This window comes from Megachile rotundata, chromosome 14 (genome assembly GCF_050947335.1).
Source record: "Megachile rotundata isolate GNS110a chromosome 14, iyMegRotu1, whole genome shotgun sequence".
Taxonomy (NCBI): domain Eukaryota; kingdom Metazoa; phylum Arthropoda; class Insecta; order Hymenoptera; family Megachilidae; genus Megachile; species Megachile rotundata.
The window spans coordinates 9,204,161-9,231,818 of NC_134996.1; the positions used below are offsets into that span (position 1 = coordinate 9,204,161).

General features: G+C 33.6%; 1 protein-coding gene and 1 long non-coding RNA gene across 9 annotated transcripts; one reads left to right on the forward strand and one right to left on the reverse strand.

The window, feature by feature from the left end:
• The first annotated feature begins 506 nt into the window (after nucleotides 1-506).
• On the forward strand, nucleotides 507-24,309 carry Acsl (Acyl-CoA synthetase long-chain). Of its 8 annotated transcripts, none has more exons than XM_076539693.1 (9): nucleotides 507-863; nucleotides 13,747-13,858; nucleotides 18,052-18,406; nucleotides 19,561-19,929; nucleotides 20,358-20,753; nucleotides 20,822-21,134; nucleotides 21,201-21,464; nucleotides 21,569-21,844; nucleotides 21,911-24,309. In XM_076539693.1, the coding sequence occupies exons 2-9, from the start codon at nucleotides 13,839-13,841 to the stop codon at nucleotides 22,063-22,065; spliced, it is 2,148 nt and encodes a 715-aa protein (XP_076395808.1). In that variant the 5' UTR covers nucleotides 507-863; nucleotides 13,747-13,838; the 3' UTR covers nucleotides 22,066-24,309. The 8 variants fall into 8 exon arrangements, with proteins under 8 accessions (XP_076395808.1, XP_003704886.1, XP_012144195.1 ...); XM_003704838.3 differs by having other exon boundaries at nucleotides 13,759-13,858; XM_076539695.1 differs by lacking the exon at nucleotides 507-863 and adding an exon at nucleotides 877-1,443.
• Nucleotides 2,519-4,030, reverse strand: LOC143265774 (uncharacterized). Its single transcript, XR_013040468.1, has 3 exons — nucleotides 3,123-4,030; nucleotides 2,899-3,056; nucleotides 2,519-2,802 (listed from the first exon to the last, which is right to left on the reverse strand). It is a non-coding gene; the product is annotated as an uncharacterized LOC143265774 (long non-coding RNA).
• Nucleotides 24,310-27,658: the final 3,349 nt, after the last annotated feature.

The following is a 27,658-nucleotide window of genomic DNA, read 5'->3' on the forward strand; positions in this document are numbered from 1 at the left end:
CTGATTGGTTCACGTGCAGGCCGGCTATCTATATCGAAAAGCATGACCGTCGCGGTTTAGCAGGTCAAATCTTTGAGTCCTTACATGCGCATATAAATTGATTTACAACGTATTTTTCCATTTTACCTACATCCATTCGATCAATTTGCCATGGTTTTTACTTTACTGCGTCATATCAATTAAAATCGTACGATTCCTATGCGGAAAATGTTGAACTGCACGCATTCAATTATATCGAAAAATTGGCGGGAGATTTCAAATCCAAATTGCGATTACCTTCTAGCGACGCTTACGTCGTAAACAGATTTGACTATCGATCAAAGTTACAGTCTGTAACGACCTCGAAATTCACTGAAATCGTATTTCGACAGATTTTGTCGTATTTCTTTCATTGATTTCCTCGGTTTAAAGCTTGCAAATTGCAAGATGGCCGCAACTGGACCGAGCATGTATAGAGTAGTCGGTGTTCTGCGCTGGCGTTAGTGCGTACGGAGAGTAGGGTACGTTCAGTTTCGCCGAAATATACGCAGTATCCCCGAAACCTTAATGTACGATAGGTTAAAAGTTTGACATGTGTTCGAGAAGAAGTGCCTTACAGAAAGAAGAAACGGCAATGTTCGAGTATTATTCGCGGGAATATTGAGCCTGTCGCTCGAGTGCGCGTTACGTGTTAACTGTCGTGAGTACAGAATCGGGCCGACGAGGTGAATCGTATCAAGTTCATAGTACAAAAGCACGTGGTGTTAATCTTTTTTTTGGTTTATCTTATCAAGTGGCGATAGACAAGTCATCGGAATAGTTATTGTAGGCAGAAGATTCGAGGAAGCGTTCGATCATAGCGATCGATCGTGTCGCAAGCAATTGTAAGAAATAATACATTCTGGACGATGCATGCTTTAAACGAATTACAGGTCCATTCGTTGACGATTATCTCAAAAGAATCTATTTCGTTCTCGACGTGACGCGATCACTGATAATGCCGTGCAGACGATACGTCGAACAGCTGTCTCACCGTCACACGTTTACCCCCAACGAGCGTTGGCTACTATCAAGTCTGAGAATTCGGTTTGGTGTCGTAAAACGGAGACCAAAGATCAAAGATCGCCAGAAAATTATAACTCACAGAACATCCCGTGCTAATCACGATACGGATTCAGTCGTTCGTCGACCGCTACGGAGTATATCACGCTGTTGGATCGGCTGCTCCTCGTGTCCTTTCCTCGTTCCTCTTCCTTTACATATATGTACATGCGTGCGTATGTACGTTACCAAACACGCGGCCATACACTCACACCATTCTTGACCCTTGGATCGCATATAGTGATAATTTCCTCTTCTGATCACGGTGGGAAAAACGACTCGTTAGTCGACAGGAATCGTCGAACTCGTTAACAGGAAGCCACGAGACCCAAAAAAGTAACGGTAGTCTCTTGTGTACGCGAGGTAAGCATTTTGATTTGCAATCGTTTACAATTTTTCAAATTTTAAATCAGACCTGCCGATAGTGTTGTTTCTAGGGACACATCGATGTTAAAAGCATTCATACACCGGACTCTAACTATATTGCCGTGTGTATTAGTTTTGCTATACACTGTGCTGTATCACCATCAATTATATTGCATTGTATCAATACAAGTTGCATCACAACGTACTGTATCGTCTCGAGTTATATTACCTCGCATTATATCGTCATGCGTTGCATATTGTAACGATTTATGTCACGTGTTATATTGCCTCGTGTTGTATTGCCACATATTGTATCACGTTATATAATCATAAACTGTACACGCATTATATCGCCACATATTGTATCATCTCATATCGCCACGCATTATATCGTCATGCGTTATTGTAACGAGATATAACGTCACGTGTTATATTGCCTCCTGTTGTATCGCCATATATTGTATCTCTACGTTATATAATCATGAACTGTACACGCATTATATCGCCACAAATTGTATCTCTATACATTACATAACCATATGTTACATCGCCACGCGTTATATCACGTGTTACATCATCACACATCAATTATGCAATTCTTATAAATCCTCATTAAAATCGAGTCCTTAGAATCAAAATCAATACACCATACATTGATTTTTATAAATTATTAAGTACAGGGTCCCAGAACACCTAGGTACATTGGTACAACACTAACGGCGGTCCAAAGTGATTAATGCGATTTTTTCTTTGACAGTTCAAATCATATGTATGCAAATCTAATAATTATCATGTATAAATGATCTATCATGGTTCGATTGGAATGATTCTAAATCATTCTCGATTCAAACTTGATGGATTACGCTACTTATACCGCAGTATGATTCGAGGTTATTCGGTAATGTTCTTCTTCACTTATTCCGACATACGAGTATTAACATGATTGCAGTTTTCCGCAGAGAACATCGTCGATAGTTCACACGTCGAATTCACGGTCAAATTCGTGATCAAGTAATCGATCAATGGATCGTTAATTCTGTGCACATCAAATATTTTAAATAACCAGATGAGATTTGTTTGTATTCCTTTTATTGCCGATAACACGTGCCACGCGCGACGCCAGTCCGCGTCAAGACATTTATATTAAATCCCTGTAATCTTATTCATAATAATTTCATGTGCTGTTGAATCATAATGCAGGACCGGTTTAACCACCATTTAGGCACTTTCGCATTTTATGGAAATCATCCTTGTAGTTGACTTTGACCTCCAATAAGTTTGTGTCAAACGTGTCCTACATCAAAACTTTTACGTATTTATGAAGACCCGCATCTTCACAATTTCTATGATTTGTTCCTGTTTCAAGGAAGGTTACGCGGTTGAAAGTATTCAGTGTCATTCGATACTTCATTAGCGAAGACAATAGTAATATGACGATGTAGATGAAACTACCTGTGCAACGATACACGTTCCATACTGGCTGACAGTAAATTACTAACGAGAATGTAGCACGGAATCTGCAGTCTGTTGGATCGATGCTTTCGCAGTGATCGCGCTCTTCCGTTTATAACCTCCTGTCGAGTTTACATATCTATACCAAATCTTTCTTCCTGGTTCGAAATATCATTCTTTAATTAGTGATGAAGCAATTAAATATATTTTTCATTTGTACATACCTTGATTTAAGTAAAAGATGTCCGATCACGTACGATCACGTCCGTACGGTCCGAAGATTTCAGGTTAGTTTTTTCGATTTTATTTCGTGGACGATTTTCCGTCTTTTATAAATGAAAGTAATTAGTGATTATGCAGATAGGGTACAACTTACCGATTTCAATGATCTTGACACAAGTTGGGGTGCGTTTAAATTTAGAACGAGGAATGTTGAGCAAGAGCACTCGTTCTCTCTTAATGTAAATGACCATTGAACAGCGTCGCAAGTAAACGCGCGAATTTTCGTGAAATTTAAATCGAGCGTTTGAATGTTCAATGCGGTGAATTGAACCGTGTCAAATTGAAGCGATCGATGCCAAGTCGGTAGGTCAAGTTCAATCATAAATTTAATAATTTCAATTTGAAAAGCAAATCATATCGATTTCCAATTAAAAACATTGCATTGCACATTTACCACATTAGCTCAAAACATTTATCATATTTAATTATCGTAGAAATAGTGCAGGTATTCATTACATGCTAATGTTATGCACAATGCGCAATTGTCGTCGCAATTACATGCACTTATGCGATACGCTTTATCGGTATAAATCGAAAATTAATCGCGAGGACTTACGTCGGCCATTTTGTATCTACGATAATCAATTCGTGCAGGAGTACTTTTACGTGTAAATGGCAATTCGACAAATACGAGTTGAAGTAATGCACATGGCGATTAGTTTTGATAGCCACCGTAAACACAACATAAACCCATGATGTACATACGAGGTACATTATATGTGTAGACTACGTTCACCTTGGCACAACTTAAGCGTAACACGAGTTATACAGGGTCCGATGTTCAATGTCGTAAAACTCGTTATCTGTAAACTGCGTAAAGTAGTTCACGCGCTTTTCTCGCTTTTTTACATAGGGTGGTCTTCTTTAACTTTTTTATACATGAAGAGAAATATAGCTAATATAGTTGATCATTTATTAATGGAATTTTCAAAAGTCATGTAGCAAGTAAACAATTTTGTACTTTGAACCTTCTTTGAAGTACAAGATTTATATATGTATAAATAGTCTGAATTAAATAACTAATAATTTATTGAGGGTCAATTATTTAATTCAGACTATATTTTTATATATGCCAATCTTGTACTCTAAAGAAGGTTTAAAGTACAAAATTAAAAATTTAGTTGCTGCATGATATTTGAAAATTTTTTTAAACTTAATTGCGAAAGTACAATCTCTGTGATAGACAAGGTCGTACTTTTTCAGTAGTCACGGTACAAGGAACAGTTAGGTTAGGTAACATGAGATGAGAAATTAAAAATTATATTCGAAAATTAACTAATTAATGATTAACTAATTCATGAATTATCTATTCATGTTCTTAATGGAATAATTGTAATTTGAACGTGTCGGATTACACACGTCCATTTTGCCGGTGGACGCGTTAAAGCATACTCGAGGCGCATATTTCATAATTAATTCGACGACAGCTAATTGGGTCAATGTCGCGTATCTATTCCCTTCTAGTACTTTTCATTAAAAAGAAATACCCCGCTATATTGCAGTTTCTGAATGAAAAGTGAAAGTAATGAATGGATAGAGTTGATAAACTTTTAAATGCCAACTCAACGACTTTGATATCTGCTTTCTATAAGCAGCAAGTAAACCATGACTCTTCGATTATGATTGCAAAATCATTACACATGTTTCAACGCAATTTTTTGTATGAAAAAAAAATATGCAAGTAACTGGATGCATATATTTTCAGCAGATTTGAATATTTAAATGAGTTCCTATTAAGACATCGACTTTAATTGATTTGACATACATCCATTGCTAATTACATTTATAAAACACTGCAATTATTTTGAACGCAGAAATTCAATTATGTAAAATGTTTAAAATGGAATTCAATGAATTTTTTAATTTGTTAGGGTATTGATATAGGAGACTCTCGTTATATTGCCGCAACGTGAGCTAGTTTACAGATTATATGACTTTAACTTTTATATTTAGATTCTTATATCACTAGATCCCTAAATTTTTGGATTCTCAAATATTTAAATAGAATTTTGATATTGTAAAATCCCTAGATTCAACAAATTCTTAGATTTACAAATCTGTAGAATGCAAATATCCCTAGATCACAACATTCTAGATTTTGTAAATCCCTAAACTTCAAAATTTGTAAATTCAGAAACTCTCAAAGCCCCAAATCTCTAAATCACTAAATTCTCAGATCAAAAATTCCTAGTTCCTGAAATTCCCAGATTCTTATATCACTAAACCACAGAATTCTCAGATAAAAATCCCAAGTTTCAAAAATCTCCAGATTCCTATACCACTAAACCACAGAATTCTCAGATAAAAAATCCCTAGTTTCAAAAATCTCCAAATTACTAAATTCCTATGTCACAAAATCCCCAAATCACAAATCTCTAGTTTCAAAAATCTCCAGATCCCCAAATCCCTAAACCACAAAATTCTCAGATAAAAAAACCCTAATTCCAAGAATCCCCAGATCCCCAAAATCCTAAACCACAAAACCCCTATATTAAATGTTGAGAACTTATTAGGGACCCATAAATAATAGTTTATTTATGGTAGGACCGTCAGCCCATCGTTGGGCCAGGGTTGACTCGGGTCGAGGTTAGTGTTGTAAACCATGTGGCAGGCAGAGAAATTAGAAAACTGTGCAAAACATCACAGTTGCCTGTCACATGGTAAAAATAGGGAAAGTTCTCAACCCCACTTGAGCGCCAAAATATCTAGCATCTCTGGAAGGGGAACCTTCAAGGGTTTACCTTATTCCTGATTTTCGTGAAAAGCGTTAGAAATTTCTCAACAGCCACAGAGGCTTGGTAGTGTTCCGACCGTCGGATACTTACGGATTCGAACTTGTATTTTCGAAGGGACAGACCCTTAATAAGTCACGCGTCTAAGTGTTAATAGTAAAACTTTTATATACAGTCCACTTTAAAATTGTGAATATCACCTTTCCCTACCTCAATCATTATACTTAACCGAGCATTCGGGCGCGAACATTAAAACTTCCTAGTTCCAAAAATCCTCAAATCCCTAAATCCCTAGTTCCAGAAATCCCCAAATCCCTAAATCACTAGTTCCAAAAATCCCCAAATACCTGAATCCCTAGTTCCAAAAGTCCCCAAATCCCTAAATCCCTAGTTCCAAAAATCCCCAAATCCCTAAATCACTGATTCCAAAAGTCCCCAAATCCCTAAATCCCTAGTTCCAAAAATCCCCAAATCCCTAAATCACTGATTCCAAAAGTCCCCAAATCCCTAAATCCCTAGTTCCAAAAATCCCCAAATCCCTAAATCACTGATTCCAAAAATCCCCAAATCCCTAAATCCCTAATTCCAAAAATCCCCAAATCCCTAAATCCCTAGTTCCAAAAATCCCTAAACCACAAAATCGCCAAATCCCTAGACCAAAAATCTCTAAATCCCCAAACCTCTAGTTCCAAATCCTTCAACCTTAAAATCCCTAGATTCCTAAAATTCATAAATTCCATAAACTTGTAAATGCACCGAATCCTCTAATAAAATCCCTAGCACTATTAGCAACACATATTAGAACGCATTAGCAACACCTTCTATAATTTTTACCTGTCACTGATTATTATAAAGTGATTCATGCAATGAACACGTTAAAAATAAATGTTCATATTCATGCGACTTCGTCGCAGCAAAAAGTAGTTTATCTTACGTTTCTTTTCATTACCCCTTTCTTATCACATAATCTTCCCCACCGGATTATAAACGCAACGTCAAGTTATCCGTCTTCTTTTAAATGGGTCTGCAACGCGATATGATGGTACTTTAATGGTGAAGTGGTAGCCTTGGTATAAACGGTTCAGAAGCCAGCCAATATCGAATCAAACTGGAAAGCGGGGACTTAAAGTATTCTGCTACGATGGCAGGTTTATTAGGGAAAGAATATGCATGATTTACAGCATATTTGTCGCGGTTAATTTTCCTATTAACTTCCATTCAAATCAATTCATTTATGCGCCGCCCGTTCCTGCATTCACTCACATGCGGACACTATTGTTACTCTTATCAATGATATCAGTATGTACGTGCATGTACATATGTGCTTCAATTTTGCAATTTTATTGTGACAACAACGTATTTGTCGGTGGAGGATGATTGCCCTGCAGCAGAACATCCCCAATAATAATAACTGCAGTTCACTTTGTATCAAATGTATTTGTTTATAAAACTATTAATGTGATATTGAAATCTTTAAATGTCGATAACTGTTATATGTTATTTTTTGACATAGTATGATTAAAAACAAAATTTTTCGGTTAGTTAGAATCGATTCCCTGATATTTGAGTTACTAGTCAAACAGTTATACCATTTCGCCAATAAAGTTATGACCCGGTATGTACTTAGAATACATTATTCATGACAGGTGCTAAAAGTATGTACTTTTCAAGTCTTTAAAACTGTTGAGTGTTTGCAGTTGATGCTTCACATACTGTTTGCAAAAGCAATTATTTTTTAGTTCAGTTGTGCTATAAATGTGAAACTTGATGTATTTTTAGATTTCTAGATTTTTATATCTCTATATTTCTAGTAAACTGTGATCCTAGACTGTACTTGCAGTTTCAAATATCCCTAGATTCTTTTAATCATAGATTTCTAGGGTTTTAGTACTTGTTCTTGGATTCTGATGTTGTTAAATTTTTAGTCATAGTATCCCTAGATCTTTGTATTCCTAGTATCATATATCTATAGATTCATATGCTCCTAGTATCACATATCCCTAGAGTCTTATACTCCTAGTGTCATATATCCCTAAATTTCCATACTCCTAGTGTCACATATCCCTAGAGTCCTATACTCCTAGTGTCATATATCCCTAAATTTCCATACTCCTAGTGTCATATATCCCTAAATTTCCATACTCCTAGTGTCATATATCCCTAGATTCCTATACTCCTAGTGTCATATATCCCTAGATTTCCATACTCCTAGTGTCACATATCCCTAGAGTCCTATACTCCTAGTGTCATATATCCCTAAATTTCCATACTCCTAGTGTCATATATCCCTAGATTTCCATACTCCTAGTGTCACATATCCCTAGAGTCCTACACTCCTAGTGTCACCTATCCCTAGAATCCTATACTCCTAGTGTCATATATCCCTAAATTTCCATACTCCTAGTGTCATATATCCCTAGATTTCCATACTCCTAGTGTCACATATCCCTAGAGTCCTACACTCCTAGTGTCATATATCCCTAGAGTCCTATAATCCTACTGTAATACACCCCCAGATTTCCATACTCCTAGTGTCACACATCCCTAGATTTCCATACTCTCAGTATCACACATCCCTACATCTCTATACTCCTAGTTGCTTTCTGTATTCTATACTCATGACACTAAATATCCCTAGACTCCCATATCTCCAGTATCAGCTAAAATGTAAATTTGATCTGATTCCAAATGCAAAGATATTCCTTAACAAATGCAATAAACTTTGTTCACAATCACTCCATAATTGTATTCTCCATTTTGTTGTTCCCAATAATTATATTCATTAGTCTTTTTCATCCTAATCGACCCATAATATTCACAACTTTTTTCTTCATAATCAGCTCTTATTAATATAATTATTATTAATTATTTATATAATTATAAATTATTAATATAATTATAATTATATTAATAATTTTTTTATCCACGCTCGATAATTATTCTCACAATTTTTTGCACACATTCTCGATCCTAATTGGAATTTATTCGTTGACCTCTGTTATCAGTGAAACAAGTGGCTCTAGAAGTGCCGTGAATAAGCCATTTTTTAACGAGATACGCATATTACCGATATAATGGAATAATATACCAATAGGTATTCGACAAATCGTTGAATTCGTTAGATAAGATAATGTCAATTCGAATCGAACAGAAATACGTTTCCTGCTTCGTTTACATAATTTTATCTGGTATCAGAGGATACCAGTCGTTAGGAGTTTGAACGATGGACCGAGACTCCGTGGCACACAGCAATAAAGGAACATCCGAACGCTCGCCAGCTATTATACTGGTACCCCTGGCAGGAAGTTCATCAGTAGGGACTTTCCACTTAGGATCCGCGTGGACACTTTACTATACGCATCCCTATAATATGGTTAATCGGTTCCGTGTTATGCGAAACCACGTTTTTCCTGTAACCGGGTTTTCTATTTAATTCACCCATCAATTAGAAATATTCGTTGAGGAGACTTTTTAGAGAGAAAACAAATTAAATTTGCAAGTCGAATTAGGGGTAGGATGCTTCGACGCGGTATTCCGATGTGCGCATGCGCGTAGCGTGCCAACATGGCGGACAGCGAACAGCTGTTTAAAGTTTACATATTTACCAGTGAATTTGTAATAAATGTTCTGTTATTTCTCTGTAACACATCTGTATTTTGTTGTGATGTGTAATTTGTCTTAAAATTGGATAAAATTTATGGAAAAATTGTCGAAAAGGCTGAAAGTGGTTAGAATTATCGAAAAATGTTGAGGGGTTTGGAGAGCACCGTGAGTTATACAACATAACTAACAAATACAGTTAGGTACAAATACAAATACGTTTAAAATACTAACAAATACTATACATACACAAAATAAATGGCTCTACATCGTTCTTTAAATGCCGATATCAATAAGTTATATCGGACATTGCCCACTCAGTGATCTTACAGTGATATTTGCAACGTCGTGAAATTCGAAGCGTGTTACGAGGATTGTCGCAACTTTTAAGTGTGCTACGTCTTTTATTACCTTTGCTTATATTTGTATTATGGATTAAGTTGAATAATACTTGTGGTATCTTTCTCTAGTCTTTTACTTATTATGAAGTACTTTTTAGTGTGAAGGCTATCTTGGAATAATTACTTTAACGTGTTATTCATGACTTATTCAAGTACTCTGTTACTCCAATGCTCACTAACACTAAAACATCGTGTCAAAAAGTTTGATGTAAGAGATATTGTATCAGAATATATTTTTTTAATTTCTTTCTGTGTTTACAAGCGTTCACAAAAACAATTCAGACCATAGAATCTCGTGCACCTTATCGTATTTATATGTGTACATAAACTTTATTAATTAAACACAATTATAGTAATGAAATTTAATAATGAAGTAATTTTTTATAATGAACGAAGACAATGATGCATTAAAATTTGATTACATGCATTTTTTTTAATTAATTCAGTAGAGTTATGTAAAATTAATTAATTTATATAATATTCAAAGTAATGAATTATCAAGTTTTTTGTATTGTACTTGATCGATTAACAAAGTCATAAGAAACAATGCGAGTGAATTATCATTAAGTAAATATTCATAACTGTTCTGTAATACTCTTTATCTGTCACGACAGAGGACTTTACGCTTTGATATTAAATCATTGTTTGCTCGTAAATTATAATCCGTGGACTTGTACTTGTCACAATCGCACATAATTAAACGCTCTAGCGATGAACCTACATTTTTTCTTGCACGGGTCATTTACTATTCAGTCAAAACATGATCTTGAGTCATTAATATTCATATACACTTTTTGGGGTTATTTAGTATTATTTTGCCATATATTTCAAAATAGAGTTCTAATGTTTCGAATTCCAAAATTTTCAAATTTCATAATTCCAAGTTCCAAGCTTTTAACTTCCAAAATTTCCAAATTACAAACTTTTAATTTCCAAAATTTCCAAATTCCAAAATTCCGAATTCCAAAATACCGAATTCCAAAATTGCTAAATTCCAAAATTTCCAAATTCCAAAACTGCCAAATTCCAAAACTGCCAAATTCCAAAATTTCCAAATTCCAAAAATTTCCAAATTCCAAAATTTCCAAATTCCAAAGCAGCGAATTCCAAAATACCGAATTCCAAAACTTCCAAATTCCAAAGCAGCGAATTCCAAAATACCGAATTCCAAAATTTCCAAATTCCAAAATTTCCAAATTCCAAAAATTTCCAAATTCCACAATTTCCAAATTCCAAAATTTCCAAAAACCAAAACTGCCAAATTCCAAAACAGCGAATTCCAAAATACCGAATTCCAAAATTGCCAAATTCCAAAATTTCCAAATTCTACAATTTCCAAATTCCAAAACAGCGAATTCCAAAATACCAAATTCCAAAATTGCCAAATTCCAAAATTTCCAAATTCCAAAAATTTCCAAATTCCACAATTTCCAAATTCCAAAATTTCCAAAAATCAAAACTGCCAAATTCCAAAACAGCGAATTCCAAAATTGCCAAATTCCAAAACTGCCAAATTCCAAAATTTCCAAATTTCAAAAATTTCCAAATTCCAAAATTTCCAAATTCCAAAACAGCGAATTCCAAAATACCAAATTCCAAAATTGCCAAATTCCAAAATTTCCAAATTCCCAAAATTCCAAAATTTCAACCACCAAAATAAAAAGTTATTTATTAAAATTTTGCGAATCAAAAATATTGAATTCAATTAAAAATATCTCTCAGTATTACTAAATATACCAAGTTATTTTGGTAAAAAAATATAAATATTTTAATTTCGTCCAGCTGTATAATTTGCTTATCAGAAGTGATTGAGTGTTATCATGTTTTTTACTATACATGGAATTGATAAGTATCGATACCAAAAGTTCATACGTTTCGAGTTGTTTTTAAGTTGCTCTGTTCATCGAACCTGGGCTCATTTAGCAATATTCTGCTAACTGATGTGTCAGCGTTTGCGATATTCACTGTTTTAACATGACGTATCCGTTTCGTCATAAGTCTGCTCTTCGCATACTTTTATGCTTGAATCGGATACACTTGATACACAGTCAAGCGCGAGCGACGTAAACGTCATCATTGGACCCAGACACGGTAAATAACTTAAACAGGATTTACTTTTTCTTTTGATTCTATTTTTATAGTTGAATGGTGTCAGACTTGATTATAAATTAAAATTAGGTATTCGGGTTTTTATGTGGAAGTTTGGGTATTTCGAAAGGGAGAGTATGTTAAAATTGAAGAGGAAGTGGAAATTAAGTTTAAATGGTCTCTGTGATGGACATTCACTGAGTGTTGTGATAATTACGTGAGTTATGTGGGGGCTAATTTTTGGTCATTTTTATTTTATTTGATTGCGATTTGTAATACATTTTTCTGTTTAGGTCAATAAAGCGAAAGTATAATATTTATATAACTTCATAATTTTTGGAGTTTTTAAAATTTTTGAATCCAGGTTCAAAATTTGAAAATTCTAAAATTCACAAATTTCTAAGTTTCCAAATTTCGAAGCTCTGACTTCCAAAATTTCAAATTCCAAAATTTCGAATTCCGAAATTCCGAATTCCAAAATTTCCAAATACCAAAATTGCGAATTCCAAAATTTCAAATTTTTAAATTTCTAAATTCCAAAATTCCGAATTCCAAAATTTCAAATTCCAAAATTTCCAAATTCCAAAATTCCGAATTCCAAAATTTTCAAATTCCAAAATTCAACTTCCAAAATTTACGAATCCCAAGATTTCCAAATTTCAATATTTCCAAATTCCAAATCCCAAAATTCCCAATCCCAAAATTTCAAATCCCAAAATTCCAAATCCCAAAATTCCAAATCCCAAAATTTCAAATCCCAAAATTCGAAATCCCAAAATTCCAAATCCCAAAATTTCAAATCCCAAAATTCCAAATCCCAAATTTCCAAATCCCAAGATTTCCAAGTTTCAACATTGCCAAATTCCAAAATGGCGAATTTCAAAATTTCCCAATTCCAAAACTCCAAATTCCAAAATTTTGAGTCCCAAAATTCCAAATCCCAAATTTCCAAATCCCAAAATTCCAAATCCCAAAATTCCAAATCCCAAAATTCCAAATCCCAAAATTCCAAATCCCAAAATTCCAAATCCCAAAATTCCAAATCCCAAAATTCCAAATCCCAAAATTCCAAATTCCAAAATTTGCAAACCTAAAAATTCCAAATCCCAAAATTCCAAATCCCAAGATTTCCAAATTTCAACATTTTCAAATTCCAAAATTTCCCAATTTCAAAACTCCAAATTCCAAAATTTTGAGTCCCAAAATTTCAAATCCCAAAATTTCGAATTCATAAATTCCAAATCCCAAAATTCCAAATCTCAAAATTTGCAAATCCCAAAGTTCCAAATTCCAATTTCCCAAAAATCCCAAAATTCCAAAATTTCCAATTCCAAATATAAAAATTTTAAAATCCCAATGTTTCTAATTTCAGACTCCAAATCTAAGAATTCCAAAATTCTCGAGACACTTCGATTATCAGCTCACTCACAACTTCCCCAGAACGTGCAAATAATCGATTTCACATTAGCACCTATCTGATAGCGTTTAGTGTCAAGTGTACAATTTCCTTCGAATGACACTCATTGTTCCTACTTGTTTGACATTCGAATGCTTTGTTTAGAAATCGATATCAGTGATCGTTGAACGATCCAAGGTCACTGGAAACAATTTCATTACAACGAAAACTACACATTCGCGTCGAGAACGATATCGATTTTATTCTAGGATGTGTAATAATAAAACCTGGACCAAGCATGCATCTCGAGAAAAATTTTCGCTTTAACCGTCATCGATTTTGCCAATAGTTTTTCTTGCAGTGTCGTTAATCTGCATCAAAGAGACTACTGTTAAAGTAGCAGTATCTTTTGGAAATAAACGGTGACCGGATATAGCCACCATGATCGTGGAGGATAAACAGTGAGTCCTAGTAACATTTCTAGTTGACAAATTAAACTCGCTAATCTGCCTTCTTTTTCGCTCCTTGCTGATATTTTTAACGTAAGCATGTGTGCACATTGCCTGCTCGTGCAACTTTGCATAATTTTCATATTTCTCTTTTCTTTTTGCTAGCATGTTTTATTTATGCGAACACAGTGAATTATTAAGGTAAAGGTCAAACACTTATTTTATTATTTTGTAACATTATCTTCAATGTATAATCTGATATATTGTTCTGTAATTTGTCATAGAGTGAAGTAGTCTGTTATGTATATTCTAAGGTATTCTGTTATTAGCCATATGGTAACATATTTCGTATTTGGCCATATGGTGAGATATTCTATAATTTGCCATATGGTATATTGTTATGTTGTTCTTATAATTATTCTATAATTAGTCATAACAATAAATGTATTTTATAATTTACCAGGTACTAGTATATTATTCTATCATTTGTTATATAGTAATATATTCTAGTTAATATGTAGTGATATATAGTGAACTTTATTTTATTTTATAATTCATAGGGAAATTCTATAATTGGTCACGTAATAATTATTTTGTAGTCTACTGTATGCAGGCATTCCATGATTGGCCATATAGTGAACTTTATTTTATTTTGATTCATATAGGGAAATTCTGAAATTGGCCATATAGTGATCATTCTGTAACTCACAATATACAAACATATTTTATGATTGACCATAGAGTAAACTTTATTTTATTTTATAATTCATATAGGGAAATTCTGAAAATGGCCATATGATGATCATTATGTAATTTACAATATGCAAACATATTCTATAATTGGCCATATAACGATCATGCTGTAATTCACAATATGCAAACAAATTCTATAGTTGGCCATATAACGATCATTCTATAATTCATAATATGCAAACATATTCTATAATTGGCCATATAACGATCATTCTATAATTCATAATATGCAAACATATTCTATAATTGGCCATATAATGATCATTCTGTAATTGACAATATGCAAACATATTCTATAATTGGCCATATAACGATCATTCTGTAATTCACGATATGCAAACATATTCTATAATTGGCCATATAATGAACATTCTGTAATTGACAATATGCAAACAAATTCTATAGTTGGCCATATAACGATCATTCTATAATTCATAATATGCAAACGTATTCTATAATTGGCCATATAACGATCATTCTGTAATTCACGATATGCAAACATATTCTATAATTGGCCATATAATGAACATTCTGTAATTGACAATATGCAAACAAATTCTATAATTGGCTATATAACGATCATTCTGTAATTCACAATACGCAAACATATTCTATAATTGGCCATATAACGATCATTCTCTAATTCAAAATACACAAACATATCTATAATTGGCCATATAATGAACTTTACAGAAATTGACTAAATAATTCCCTATAGAAAAACACGTATAAAACCATAATTCGTCATATGACATAAGCCTATAATTGTGAACGATAAATGCATTGCATAACCTGACACATGATTGACAATCATCGCAAGGGGATAAAGTTTCATTTTCCGAAATCAAAGTTCTTTGAAGATACGTTTTGTTATCAGTGTCGTATTTTTAGTATACGAAAGATAAACACGTTTTTAAAATTACCTTATTTACTTTGGTGGGAAAAGTCAATTGTACATTTCTTATCGAATGTCAAATGTGTGACAGGGTTATCCACATTAGCGAACCGTGTAACTAGTCGAGCTTATCAAGTGTCTAGGCGTCGCGACGCGATAAGAAATGTGACTGCACGCTTTCCTTATTCCGTGCAAGGGATCTTATTCGAAATTGTTGATAATGCAAAGATCGTAACGCATTTATTCAAGGGAATTACGTCTGTCACGAACAAACCACGTTCAAAGTCCGTGGAGATATTCGAATCTTGTCCTCTCCGGACCGCAGTCACGCCACGCGTTTCGCTGTATTTGTGCATATATGAGACGCGGCTATATATAGGGTGTCGCGTGGCATGAAGAAAACATATTGTCTGTCTCGAGGTCAACGAAATGATAATACGTCTACGTTTTGCTGGTAATTTACCCCGTAGAGTATATTTATGCTACTAGGAAAACTTTAGTATACTTAGGGACGTAAGTAGAGTTATGTAGGTTAGACTGGGAGAGTTGGTGGAGTATACTATAATCTTCAAACTTTCAGTTCTGTAAGTTAGTACTGGTAAATCTTTGAACTTTCAAGTTTACAAATTATTATTAGAGATTTGCAGATTTTGGAATTGGGAAATTTTTAGTATCAAAAATTCTGTGATTTGGGGTTGATAAATTTAAAGATTTTTAATTTCACAAATTTTTAGATTTACTGATGGAGAAATTTTTATATTTTCAGTATCACAAATTTTGTGATTTGGGGTTGATAAATTTACAGATTTTTAGTATCACAAATTTTTAGATTTACTGATTCAGAAATTTTTAGATTTTTAGTATTACAAGTTTTGTGATTTGGGGGTTGAGAAATTTATAGATTTTTAATATCACAAATTTTTAGATTTACTGATTGAGAAATTTTTACATTTTTAATATCACAAATTTTGTGATTTGGGGCTTGAGAAATTTACAGATTTTTAATATAACAAATTTACATATTTTTAATATCAAAATTTTTTTAATTTATTAATTGAGAAATTCTCAAATTTTCAGTATCACAAGTTCTGTGTCTTATTAATTAAAAAATTTACAAATTCTCAGATTTACTAACAAATTTACGTATTTATCATAAATCATAAGATCTAACTGTTACAAAATTTCAAAATTTGCAAATGGTCAGTTTACACAAAAAAACCTCTCACTATATCGCCGATTTCAAGAACTTCCGGCAATATAGTGAGAGTACTTGCATATTCGTGCTGTAAAAATAATTTTACCACCTAGTATACTCCGCCAGTAAAATACACTAAAAATATTCAGTACTTTACATGTATATCTCTTTTTATCTGTCTTTATGCATTCCTTTCGCACGTACCGGATCAGCGTTCGCATGTGCTTCATTCAGTATCGAGACAATGCGCACTGAAGAAGATCCCGCCAAAAATTCTGTCAGTGGCCTTCGAATTTTCTCAACTCGCATTATTTTTGCACGCTGCATGCGAAATCTTCGTCCTTGCAAGTAACAAAGAAAGTATGCGAGCAGAGAATTTTGAAAAACTTTATACGCTTTCATTTATTACGATTACGTAACAATGTTAATAGATCTGATCGAGTTGCAGGAAGTATCGTCGGTGCCTTGATCAATAGGCTGACGATGCTTGTTAATCCTCAACTGTGTGGAAAATTTGTTATGTAATGTAATTGGTGGGATGAAATTGCTTGTGGCAGTTTCAATTATACGGAAACATGATTTTCTGTTTTCTTGGAATATTCATACAGAAAATCGATGATTTTGAAAGCGTATAATGGACAGTGTACATTATTTATTGAATTTTATCAGTTGAGGATTACTGTGTGTTTATTCGAGATAGCTTTTACCCTTTTCTTTTTGATTAAACCAGTTTTCTTCTGGCTGGGGTTTCCAAACCAGAAGATAACATTTTGTAAGCATTGATATTTCAATCCTTTTTTGTTGCGTTTGTTTATGATCAAATATTCACAAAGTGTGAATATTCACAAAGCAAACTTTATTGTAGTTTAAATCTCTTTTATTAGTGTTAATACTATTTTTTTAGTATATTTGTATTATGCTTATACTGCTAGTATTTTCATATTACAGTTAATATATTATATTAATATTTCTATATAAGTATTTTTTATTATAACAATATTAGTAATATTAATATTAACACTATAATAGTAAGAATATTAACACTAATAACAGTAAGAATTATTAATACTAATATTATTACTTCAAATTTAATATATAAGAGCCATTTACTATTATAATAATCTATGTAACTAATACTGTACACTGTACCTAATAGTATCATAGCATTACCAAAAATGATACTTATAAAAATCAGTATTACCGCCTCCGCGCATCACTAATGCTATATTTCCTTGCAATGAAACCTTTTTCGACCGGAAGTCAACGGCTTACGGCCGGAAGCCTTTGCACCCAGCCTCAAGGATCCTAAGAATCTCAGTCGAGAAATAAGATTCGTTGGTAAACCTCATTCCTCCTTTGCAGGGAAATGGAAGGCTTCTGGATTAGCGGCGCGATCCACGCGATCAAGGCGCTTTCCTATGTGTACGATCTGCTGACGTTCCCGGTCTATCTCATTCTGCAACGGCCCTGGGAAAAGAAGAAGGCCTCCAGGAGAATCAAGGCACGGCCAATCGCGAGGGACGAGCAAAGGATCACTTACAGGAGCGTTGACCCCCCAGGACCGATGCATGTTATGCTCGAGCGCGAAAAGGTCGACACGCTCGAGAAAATGATGACTTGGGTCGTGAACATGCACAGGGAGAAAAAATGCCTTGGCACCAGGCAGATACTCGCGGAGGAGGATGAACTTCAGCCTAACGGTAGAATATTTAAGAAGGTACTTGAACGCTTTGTGAGCGTTTACCTTATTCTGTACATAAACACCAATTCAGACTAGCAAGTTTAAAAAAACAAGTTAGCTGTGAATTACAACAAAGTCTCCTGAAAGCGCTCTTTAAATCTTAATAAACTCTTTTGTATTGACATATCATGTTATCATGAACCTGCGAAGCAGTGATGTTTAATACAGCGTTGAAATTTAGATAGTGGTTGTAAAGTAGAATGTTTGAGTCTCTAAGCTTTGAAATTGAGTCTTAAGTAAGCTTTTGTGGATAACATCAATCATACTAATCTGAAATTAATCTACCTACAATAATACATGAGTTCAAATTGTGAACTGACAAGGAACGTAAAGAGTTTTAATGTATACATACTTTTGCAAAGTATATTTGGCTCAAAACATGAAATATTACAGTCTTTAATTGTAGCTTCAACTTAACTGTAAGTTACAGTCACATAGTATATTAAAATACATTTTTTGTTGCCTAATGATATTACATGTTTAGTGCATCAGTATACCACCTATGCGGATGATTAGTACACCTTTGACGTAAGAACATCCATTCATTATGAACGAGTTTATATAACAAACCAGTAATTAATGTCATGACAAGTGAAAATCTTGAACATGCTAATTCTTTAAATAATAAGTGTGGGAGAGCTTATTATGAAATAAGATTTCTTAATATTAACCTTTACGTTGACAACTTAATTCAAAGTTGCCTTCATTAATTTGTGATCATTCATGTTCTATTCCAGTGGTAATCATATTTTAAATCTAAGATAACTAATTACTTCCTGGAATGAGTGAACTGATAGTTATCTCTGACAAAAACAAGATTACATAGGAAAAGCTTTATTGTACAACTTAAGGGTTCTTGTAAAAAAGAAATTATAACTTCTATGCATATTGCATTTAGTGCGTAGACATTTTTTAGCTATGATCTATTTATTTTGACATAAAAGTCAAACGAAAACTAGTGATCCACTTGTAACTTTCTAAGGTCCCAACATTCTGAAATTCCAGAGTTCCAAAGTTCCCAAACTCTAAAGTCCAACAGGTGCCAAATTCCAAAGCTGAGACCACACCATGTAATCTATTACATAATTTATGTAATAAAGGAATAACATGTATTACCATTTCATTTGCAGTACAAAATGGGAGATTACAAATGGAAGTCTTACACGGAAGTTAATAGGTTGATGACTTCCTTTAGTCGTGGCTTGAGGGAACTTGGTCTCACGACTCGCAAGAACATTGTGATCTTTGCTGAGACCAGAGCAGAATGGATGATAGCAGCTTATGGTTGTTTCAAGCAAAATTTGACCGTGGTAACCATTTATGCGACGTTAGGCGATGATGCTATCGCGCATGGTATCAATGAGACCGAAGTCGATACAGTGATTACCAGTCACGACTTGTTGCCAAAGTTCAAACGACTCCTCGACAAGGTGCCAGAAATTAAGACGATCATTTACATGGAAGATCAGTTGAAACCGACCAATACTACCGGTTTCAAGGTCAGTATTTCGACATTAACATACATGGACATTTCAATTTATATTCGTACGTCATTGGCTTCCAAAAAATACCATGTCCAAAAAAGTTTGAATAAATCCCATCTCTTATTTGTACAATTTTAATCGTCGACAGTAAAGAATGAGGATTTATTGGAATTTGTGAGTCAGAGTAGTATGTAAATGCAAAATAACGATGCTTAGTTCCAATTGTTCATTGATGTACTACTTATACCCTGTTACACTCTATTCTTTATTCATAACAGTAGAATTTGAATATGAATTCTGCATAATGATTGAATTAACATATTACTGCCACAATGGAACTACTGAAAGTTTCACTAATTAGTTTTTAGTTTGGGTAATGTTAGGGTTAACATTGACTATCGCAGTATATATTTTAATTTGTAAATATTGCTGGTTAATTTTAGGATGGTGTGAGGCTCATATCATATTCTGAAGTAATCAAGAAAGGTAATGAATCAAATGCACCAATGTCCCCACCACAGGCCAATGACACCGCAATTATAATGTATACATCTGGTTCAACTGGAGTGCCAAAAGGTGTACTTTTGTCTCATACAAACATCATAGCAACAATGAAGGCATTCTGTGATGCTGTGGAAATTAGATCAGATGATGTTTTCCTTGGATTTTTACCTCTGGCCCATGTGTTTGAACTTCTTGCTGAGAGTGTGTGTCTACTGACTGGCGTACCTATTGGATACAGTTCACCTCTTACAATGATTGATTCTAGTAGCAAAATTCAGAGAGGGTCCAAGGGTGATGCCTCAGTGTTGCATCCAACTTGTTTAACCGCAGTACCAGTAAGTTTCATAATTAGTCTTTGCAGTGTACTATAAATAAAATCTATAATGGCTTATGCATATTTTAGCTCATTCTTGACCGCATCTCCAAAGGCATAAACGAGAAGGTAAAGAAGTCAGGTGCTTTCCGGCAAGCGATCTTCCATTTTGCTTATCAGTACAAACTGAAATGGGCCAAACGAGGTTATGATACACCTTTCTTTGATAAATACATCTTTGGAGCTGCAAGACAAGTCCTTGGTGGAAAAGTTAGGCTTATACTTTGCGGTGGTGCGCCTCTAACCCCAGATACGCACACCCAGGTTAAGATCTGTCTTTGTGTCACTGTTACACAAGGATATGGTCTCACAGAAACAACTTCATGCGCAACTGTCATGGATGGTATGTATTGCACAAAGACCTATTTTACTGAATGAATTTAATTCTATGGTTTATTTTATCTTCTAGTGCACGACAGAAGTACAGGAAGGGTTGGAGCACCGACTACGGTTTGCGACATCCGCTTAGAAAATTGGGAAGAAGCTGGTTACAGAGTCACAGATACACCACATCCCAGAGGAGAGATCGTTATTGGCGGTGCAAATGTTTCGGCTGGTTATTACAAGCTACCAGATAAGACGAAAGAGGACTTCTTCCAAGAAGATGGGAAGCAGTGGTTCAGAACTGGGGATATTGGAGAATTCCATTCTGACGGTTCCATAAAGATTATTGGTATGGTTCAATATATGAGTTAGAATACTCAGTTGGAGTTCAAACAGTAACTTTATATATTTGGTTAATTACTTTCTTCTAATGAACTGAAATGTACTTTACAGACCGAAAGAAGGATTTAGTGAAATTACAACTTGGAGAATATGTGTCCCTGGGCAAAGTTGAAGCAGAGTTGAAGACCTGTCCTGTCGTAGAAAACATTTGTGTTTACGGAGACTCACACAAGACTCACACAGTGGCATTAGTGGTACCCAATACTTATTATCTGGAAGAGATCGCCTCTAATCTTGGATACAAGGGAAAAACCATCGAGGAACTTTGTTGTAATCCTGAAGTCGAGAAGATGGTATTACAGGAACTGATTGAGCAAGCCAAAAAATGTAAGTATCATAGAATTTCTGTGGAATATCATTGTGCGAGGTTTGAGTTTGTAATTTGTTATCTAGGCAAGCTGGAAAGATTTGAGATACCCGGTGCAGTGAAACTGTGTGCGGAACAATGGTCACCGGACATGGGACTAGTGACAGCCGCGTTCAAGTTGAAGAGAAAAGCGGTACAAGAACGTTACCAACACGAAATAAATAGAATGTACGCTTCGTGATGTTGCCCGAAATCTTGCAAGAAGTGTAAAGTATGAAGTGACGTTGAAATTCGAACTTTTTTCATCTTACAAAATAGTACCTCGACGAATCCCCACGTATGAGTTTTGTGGGACAAAGTCGTGTACGACCATTACGGAACTTCAAACTTGAAAACACAAAATTTCTCTGTTCTCTTTGCCGGAAAAAGAGTGTCGTGGACTTCGCTACCAGAAAGTCCGCTCACCGAACGTATATTTAAACATTAACGTATAGTGATTTCGTGTCTGTTCGAGGAACAATATCACCGCTCGATTCGGTTCGATATCGACGAGCAGTTTCGATTTATTCAGCCACGAATTATTCAAATTCCATAATTAAACTAAGAGGATGTGTGCGTAACAAAAGGAGCGTCCTGTAATATAATTGTCGTGATATACATGATGCGAAGTGTGAGTGGAAACAAAATGGTGCAGACGATCAAACTCCATTGGGGAATTGTCACTGTTTATCTCTTTACTATGTTCTCATTCCTCGTAGCAATTATGGAACATCATGGGAAAAAAAGATCGGTCATTAACTGGTTCGAAGTCGTGGTAATTTTGTAAGTTCACAAATCGTTTGGTGTACTTACTTTTAAGTATTATTCGAAATCGTCCGAGTTTCATTTTCGTAAAACAAAAGGTGTGACTCTTGGAAGGGTCGTTCTATTGTATACATAATTAAGGTGTACATGTATATATAGAAGGATCGGTTAGCGTTTACTTATTAATGTTAAACACGGCATGGTGTTTTAGATTTACATGAATACCGAGTAATCGTTCTCACGTATAAATTGAATTTCTAACACCATAGGGTGATTCCTTGTTCAATACCGTCTGTATAACGTCATTGATTACGTGCTTGCCTACTATTTTAAATTATTCTCGCGTCGAAACATCACAGAAACTTTCTTTCAGCGTAGAAGAATGATATTTGTGTAAGTGCGTGTGCGCCTGTGCGTGTTCGTCCCATTATCGTGTATGCTTTAACACGCATATATGTAAGCGAGGAAATTAGGAAACGTATGTGAATTTATAAAGAAACGACACCCGTAATGAGGAAATTATTTAGTTCGTTATTAGTCTTCCTATTCGCATCCCCATCGTACGTGTTTACTATTCTTGGTGTCCTGTGTGATTCATCTTTTTCTATGTTTCTTAGCCATTACTTAGAATCGATCAACGAGCTTTTTCATCGAGTAACGTCAGTACGGGTCGGATTGGATCAATTACAATATATGAGCAATTGCGTAGTCTTCCCGTTCACCGTTATATGTTTTGTTGTGGTGTACAGCTCTGCACGTGAAATTAGTTTGCAATAGTGTTTAAAGAATGTACAGTTGGTTGCAATGTAGGCTTTCTTTTAAATAGGGGTTAGAGGGAGCAACACTCATCTATCTTTAATTTTGGGGGATCAAATATGTAAACTGAAAATTAAATTTCCAAATTTTTGAGTTTCAACTTCACAAACTGTTGAGATCTAAAATTTGAAAATTTATGAACTAAAAGTGGGACCTCTTATGTTTTCTGGGGAAGTCTACCATGCTCGCCAGTGTACTTTAAAGCGCTTCTAAGGATATAGTTGATATGCGTATATCTCGTCAAATGATTATTGAGTTGATTTGTAAATTTCATTAATGGTTTGACAAAATAGAGCTCATTGGACAAGGGTTTTGTATTATATGATATTCACGTTAATTGCGCATTCTGATGCTTAGTATCTAAGTATTGATATTCTATGCGCAAATATAACATTGTTTAATATTTCGCTTCTATTTTGCGGCTTGTTGAACCATGACTGTACAAGGAGAGAGTGAAGAACAATCGTGATACAAAACGATCAGGCAGCCCGTTCTCCTTTTGCAGTCAAGTTGAGAGTTCCTGCGGTGTAATTGAACACGCAAGTTGTTATAGGCCCGTTGATGATTTCTAATAAATTATTAAGGAACTGTAAAATATTAGATAGGAGATTACCAATTGTCATTTGGATATAATCATATCATCGATACCTGTTATTATGGTTTGTCATCAATTATGATTATCATTTTGAAAATTATGAACGGAAATAAATGTACAGATCTATAGTACACACAGTTAGCATTGTTATGATTACTTTCTCGCAATCTGTAGATTTTTTTTGTAACGTGTGTCGATTTTATAACGTCGACAATAATTTAGCTCTCGTGATAATTGGAAAAATTAAATTAATAAACGAGTATGATCATATCCTATATTTATATACCTTCCCATTTCCTTTCATTTTCTATTCTATAATAATAGCCTCTTTTTTTATATTTAAATAAATTTTATTTAGTTATTTAAAATTATTTGAAATTATATTGCTAAGAATATTAAAGTTCTTTGATATATTTAGTTATTTATATTTGTATTTAGTTATTTGATTTTAAATTTAATTCTAAATTTGAATTGCTATGCAGATAATGTAGGAATCTATTGTAACAACGATAGGCAAATTAAATATCTGCTAAAGAAAATTATGAGCATTCTTTTAAAATTATAAATGTGTAACACATTTTAAAGAACGTAACTGAGCGCGCCAATTTTGCGTGCGTCTTATTGGCTCGCAGGATCGCACGTCATTGGACGCCGCCATAATGCGTGCGCAACGTTAAACGGTTTGGCAGATTCGAATCTGAAGTCGTAGGAGAACCATTGCAAGTGTCGTTTTTTATAACCAGTTAATTTAGTGTTAAATTGTAATAATGTGTGTCTACAAAAGTGTGTCCAATAAAAGTCATCACTTACCTGTACTGTTCTGCCATCCTGCGTCAAAGAAGACATCAATCGGTAAGTCAGTCCACTATACAATCACTCCAATTTATGTACCATGCGATGTGTCTATAATAAAACGACAGAATACTCGTTTCAAGATATCTTTTTAATCATTTATCCGTTACAAATGCACCAGAAGAAATAATACATCGTAATACATAGAGCAATCTATCAAGTTGGTCATTGCAATATATCGAATCACGTATTCGAAAATTGATAAATCTCTCTCTGTTTTTTGACACAAAACAGCAGCTACTTTCAATAGAAATACGAATATTACCTGCTAAGCGACTCCTTTCGAGCAAATCACGTAACATCCATAAAATCTGTAAAATCCGCCGCGTTCCGACGAGATCCCTCGTAAAAAACGATTAAACCTTATGGCGCGCGAACGCGTGACTAGTGCGCATGCGCGAGGAACATTTACATTCCGCCATATTGTGCAAGCCTCTTGTTCAATCGTTCCCAAACGCGCGAGTTTTAAAATACAAATTTCTTAAACGTTACTCAAATATTGTTTTTACAATTTCTCAAACAATATTCGACGATATAGAAACAAGTATTTTACTAATGATAAGCTTATATCTAAGATAACTTTATGGGATTTAATTTTATTTAAACAAACGTTTTATTAATTATGATACGGAAATGGTAGTTTAATAATACGATTGATACTATTTACAGGATAATGTCCTCGTTACCTACTTAGGAAATAATTCAAATATACTATTAAATTATTTAATTAAAATATATTATTTTAATTATTATTTCACAAAATTAAAAATAGATTATTTCACAGGTTGTATCGGTTTTATAAAATATTTTCAAAGAACGAAATAAGTAATATTGTACTTTGTATTGTATTGTACTTTCAACATATATATTACAGATTGGATTTTAAATAATAGAAGATTAAATAATATAAAATATTGCAAAAATGGTGATACAATTCAAAAACTTTTCTTAAACAAAAATTAGGATATTTTGATTGAAAATCTGTTATCTTATTATGGTTCTTAAGCGATTGAGATTGAAATAAGGAAAATTATTTTTAGAATTGTACCACCAGTCCGAGAACACTTTATTAATGTTTCAATAAATTATTAACACGTTTCTCGCCACATCGGTTATCGATGCGATTAAATAATTAGGAAACGTAAAAGTGGGTCATTCAGAGCAAAGAATGACAAAAGAAATATTATCAACGTGTTAATATTTTTAATTGAAATGATTGGAAAAAGAGGCTCGTACATAAAAATCATCTCTCACATTCTCACTATTTACCTACGTAACAGATTTATCATTCAATTCTTCTCAACAATGTATAATTCTCTAACAACAAATACTCGTTAGACTATGCACGTTCTCTACAGGCCGTTAGAATCAGACCGAGACCCTGGTGTATAATACTCAGTACAGAAGTACGTATATTCTAAAGTTTGGTCAGAATCCTTACGTTGTACGCGTATTAATTGGTATATTGAGACCCTTTGTACAATCAGTGGAACGATCAACGTTGATAAAGTCTCGTTTCTAGGAAAATGTACAGAGTTTCAGGCAAACAATTCCCAAAATGCTTACTTGAACTTTTTTTGTCCTTTAAATAAATTAATAATAAAAGTTTGTGGATCCACATTACATCGTCCATCGTGAATATTTTTCATGTATCTACGTTCTAAAAAATGACTACGTAGTAATTTTTGTATATGTACTTTCGTTCATTTTGATACAATGGACAATATAACATGGATATTGTATTTATTTCAAATGCAACTTTGCATTTATTTTATCGTGTGCAGTTTATTTCGAATTATTTAACTATCGTTTTAGTTAAATTAAAAATTGATTATAAGAATTTAGTTAAATAAAAAAATTGTTGTTAATGGGAAATTTTTCAAAGTAAAACATTTTGGAAATCATTGTCTGAAAAAGAGGAATAAGATCACAAAGATCTATTTACAGGAAGCGAACACATTGATCGAAATATTTTATAAGAGGTGCGTTAATTTCCTTTCACGCGTTTCAATGTGTTAAATAATTAATGCTTTTGAGCCACAGTATGAGTGCGACAATTGGTTGTAATAAATTGCAAGTATTTTTGGAAAAAAAAATTGTGTAATCGAATTGAAGAGGTAGCTATTTTGGGGGAATAAATGTGAATGTTAGCTGCAATATTGATTGTGCTATTATTTATACAATTGCATATTTTTTTTAATTTTTGAAGCAATAAAATTAAAAAAAAAAAATAGTGAAAATAATGGAATTGGGGAAACTAGTAAAATTATGTAAATCAGTAAAACTAGTGAGATTAGTGAAATGAATGAAATCAGTAAAACTAGTAAAATTAGTAAAATGAACAAAATTAATTAAACTAGAAAAGCCAATAAAATGAACTAAATTAATAAAATTAGTGAAACTAGTAAAATTAAATAAGTCAGTAAAACTAGCAAGATTAGTAAAATGAACAAAATTAAAAAAAATGGAAAAGCCGTTAAAATTAATTAAATTAATAAAATTAGTGGAACTAGTAAAATTAAATAAGTCAATAAAACTAGTAAGATTAGCCAAATGAATAAAATTAGTAAAACTAGCAAGATTAGTAAAATGAATAAAATTAGTAAAACTAGCAAGATTAGTTAAATGAATTAAATCAGTAAAACTAGTAAAATTAGTAAAATCAACAAAATTAATAAAACTAGAAAAGCCACTAAAATTAAATAAGTTAATAAAATTAGTGAAACTAGTAAAATTAATTAAATCAGTAAAAATAGTAAGATTAGTC

Coding starts and splice junctions, on each gene's coding strand:
- Acsl (XM_076539693.1), top strand. CDS start 13,839: ATGATCGTGGAGGATAAACA. Junction 18,407..19,560: donor ACGGTAGAATATTTAAGAAG/GTACTTGAACGC, acceptor TTTCATTTGCAG/TACAAAATGGGAGATTACAA. Junction 20,754..20,821: donor CTTGTTTAACCGCAGTACCA/GTAAGTTTCATA, acceptor TGCATATTTTAG/CTCATTCTTGACCGCATCTC.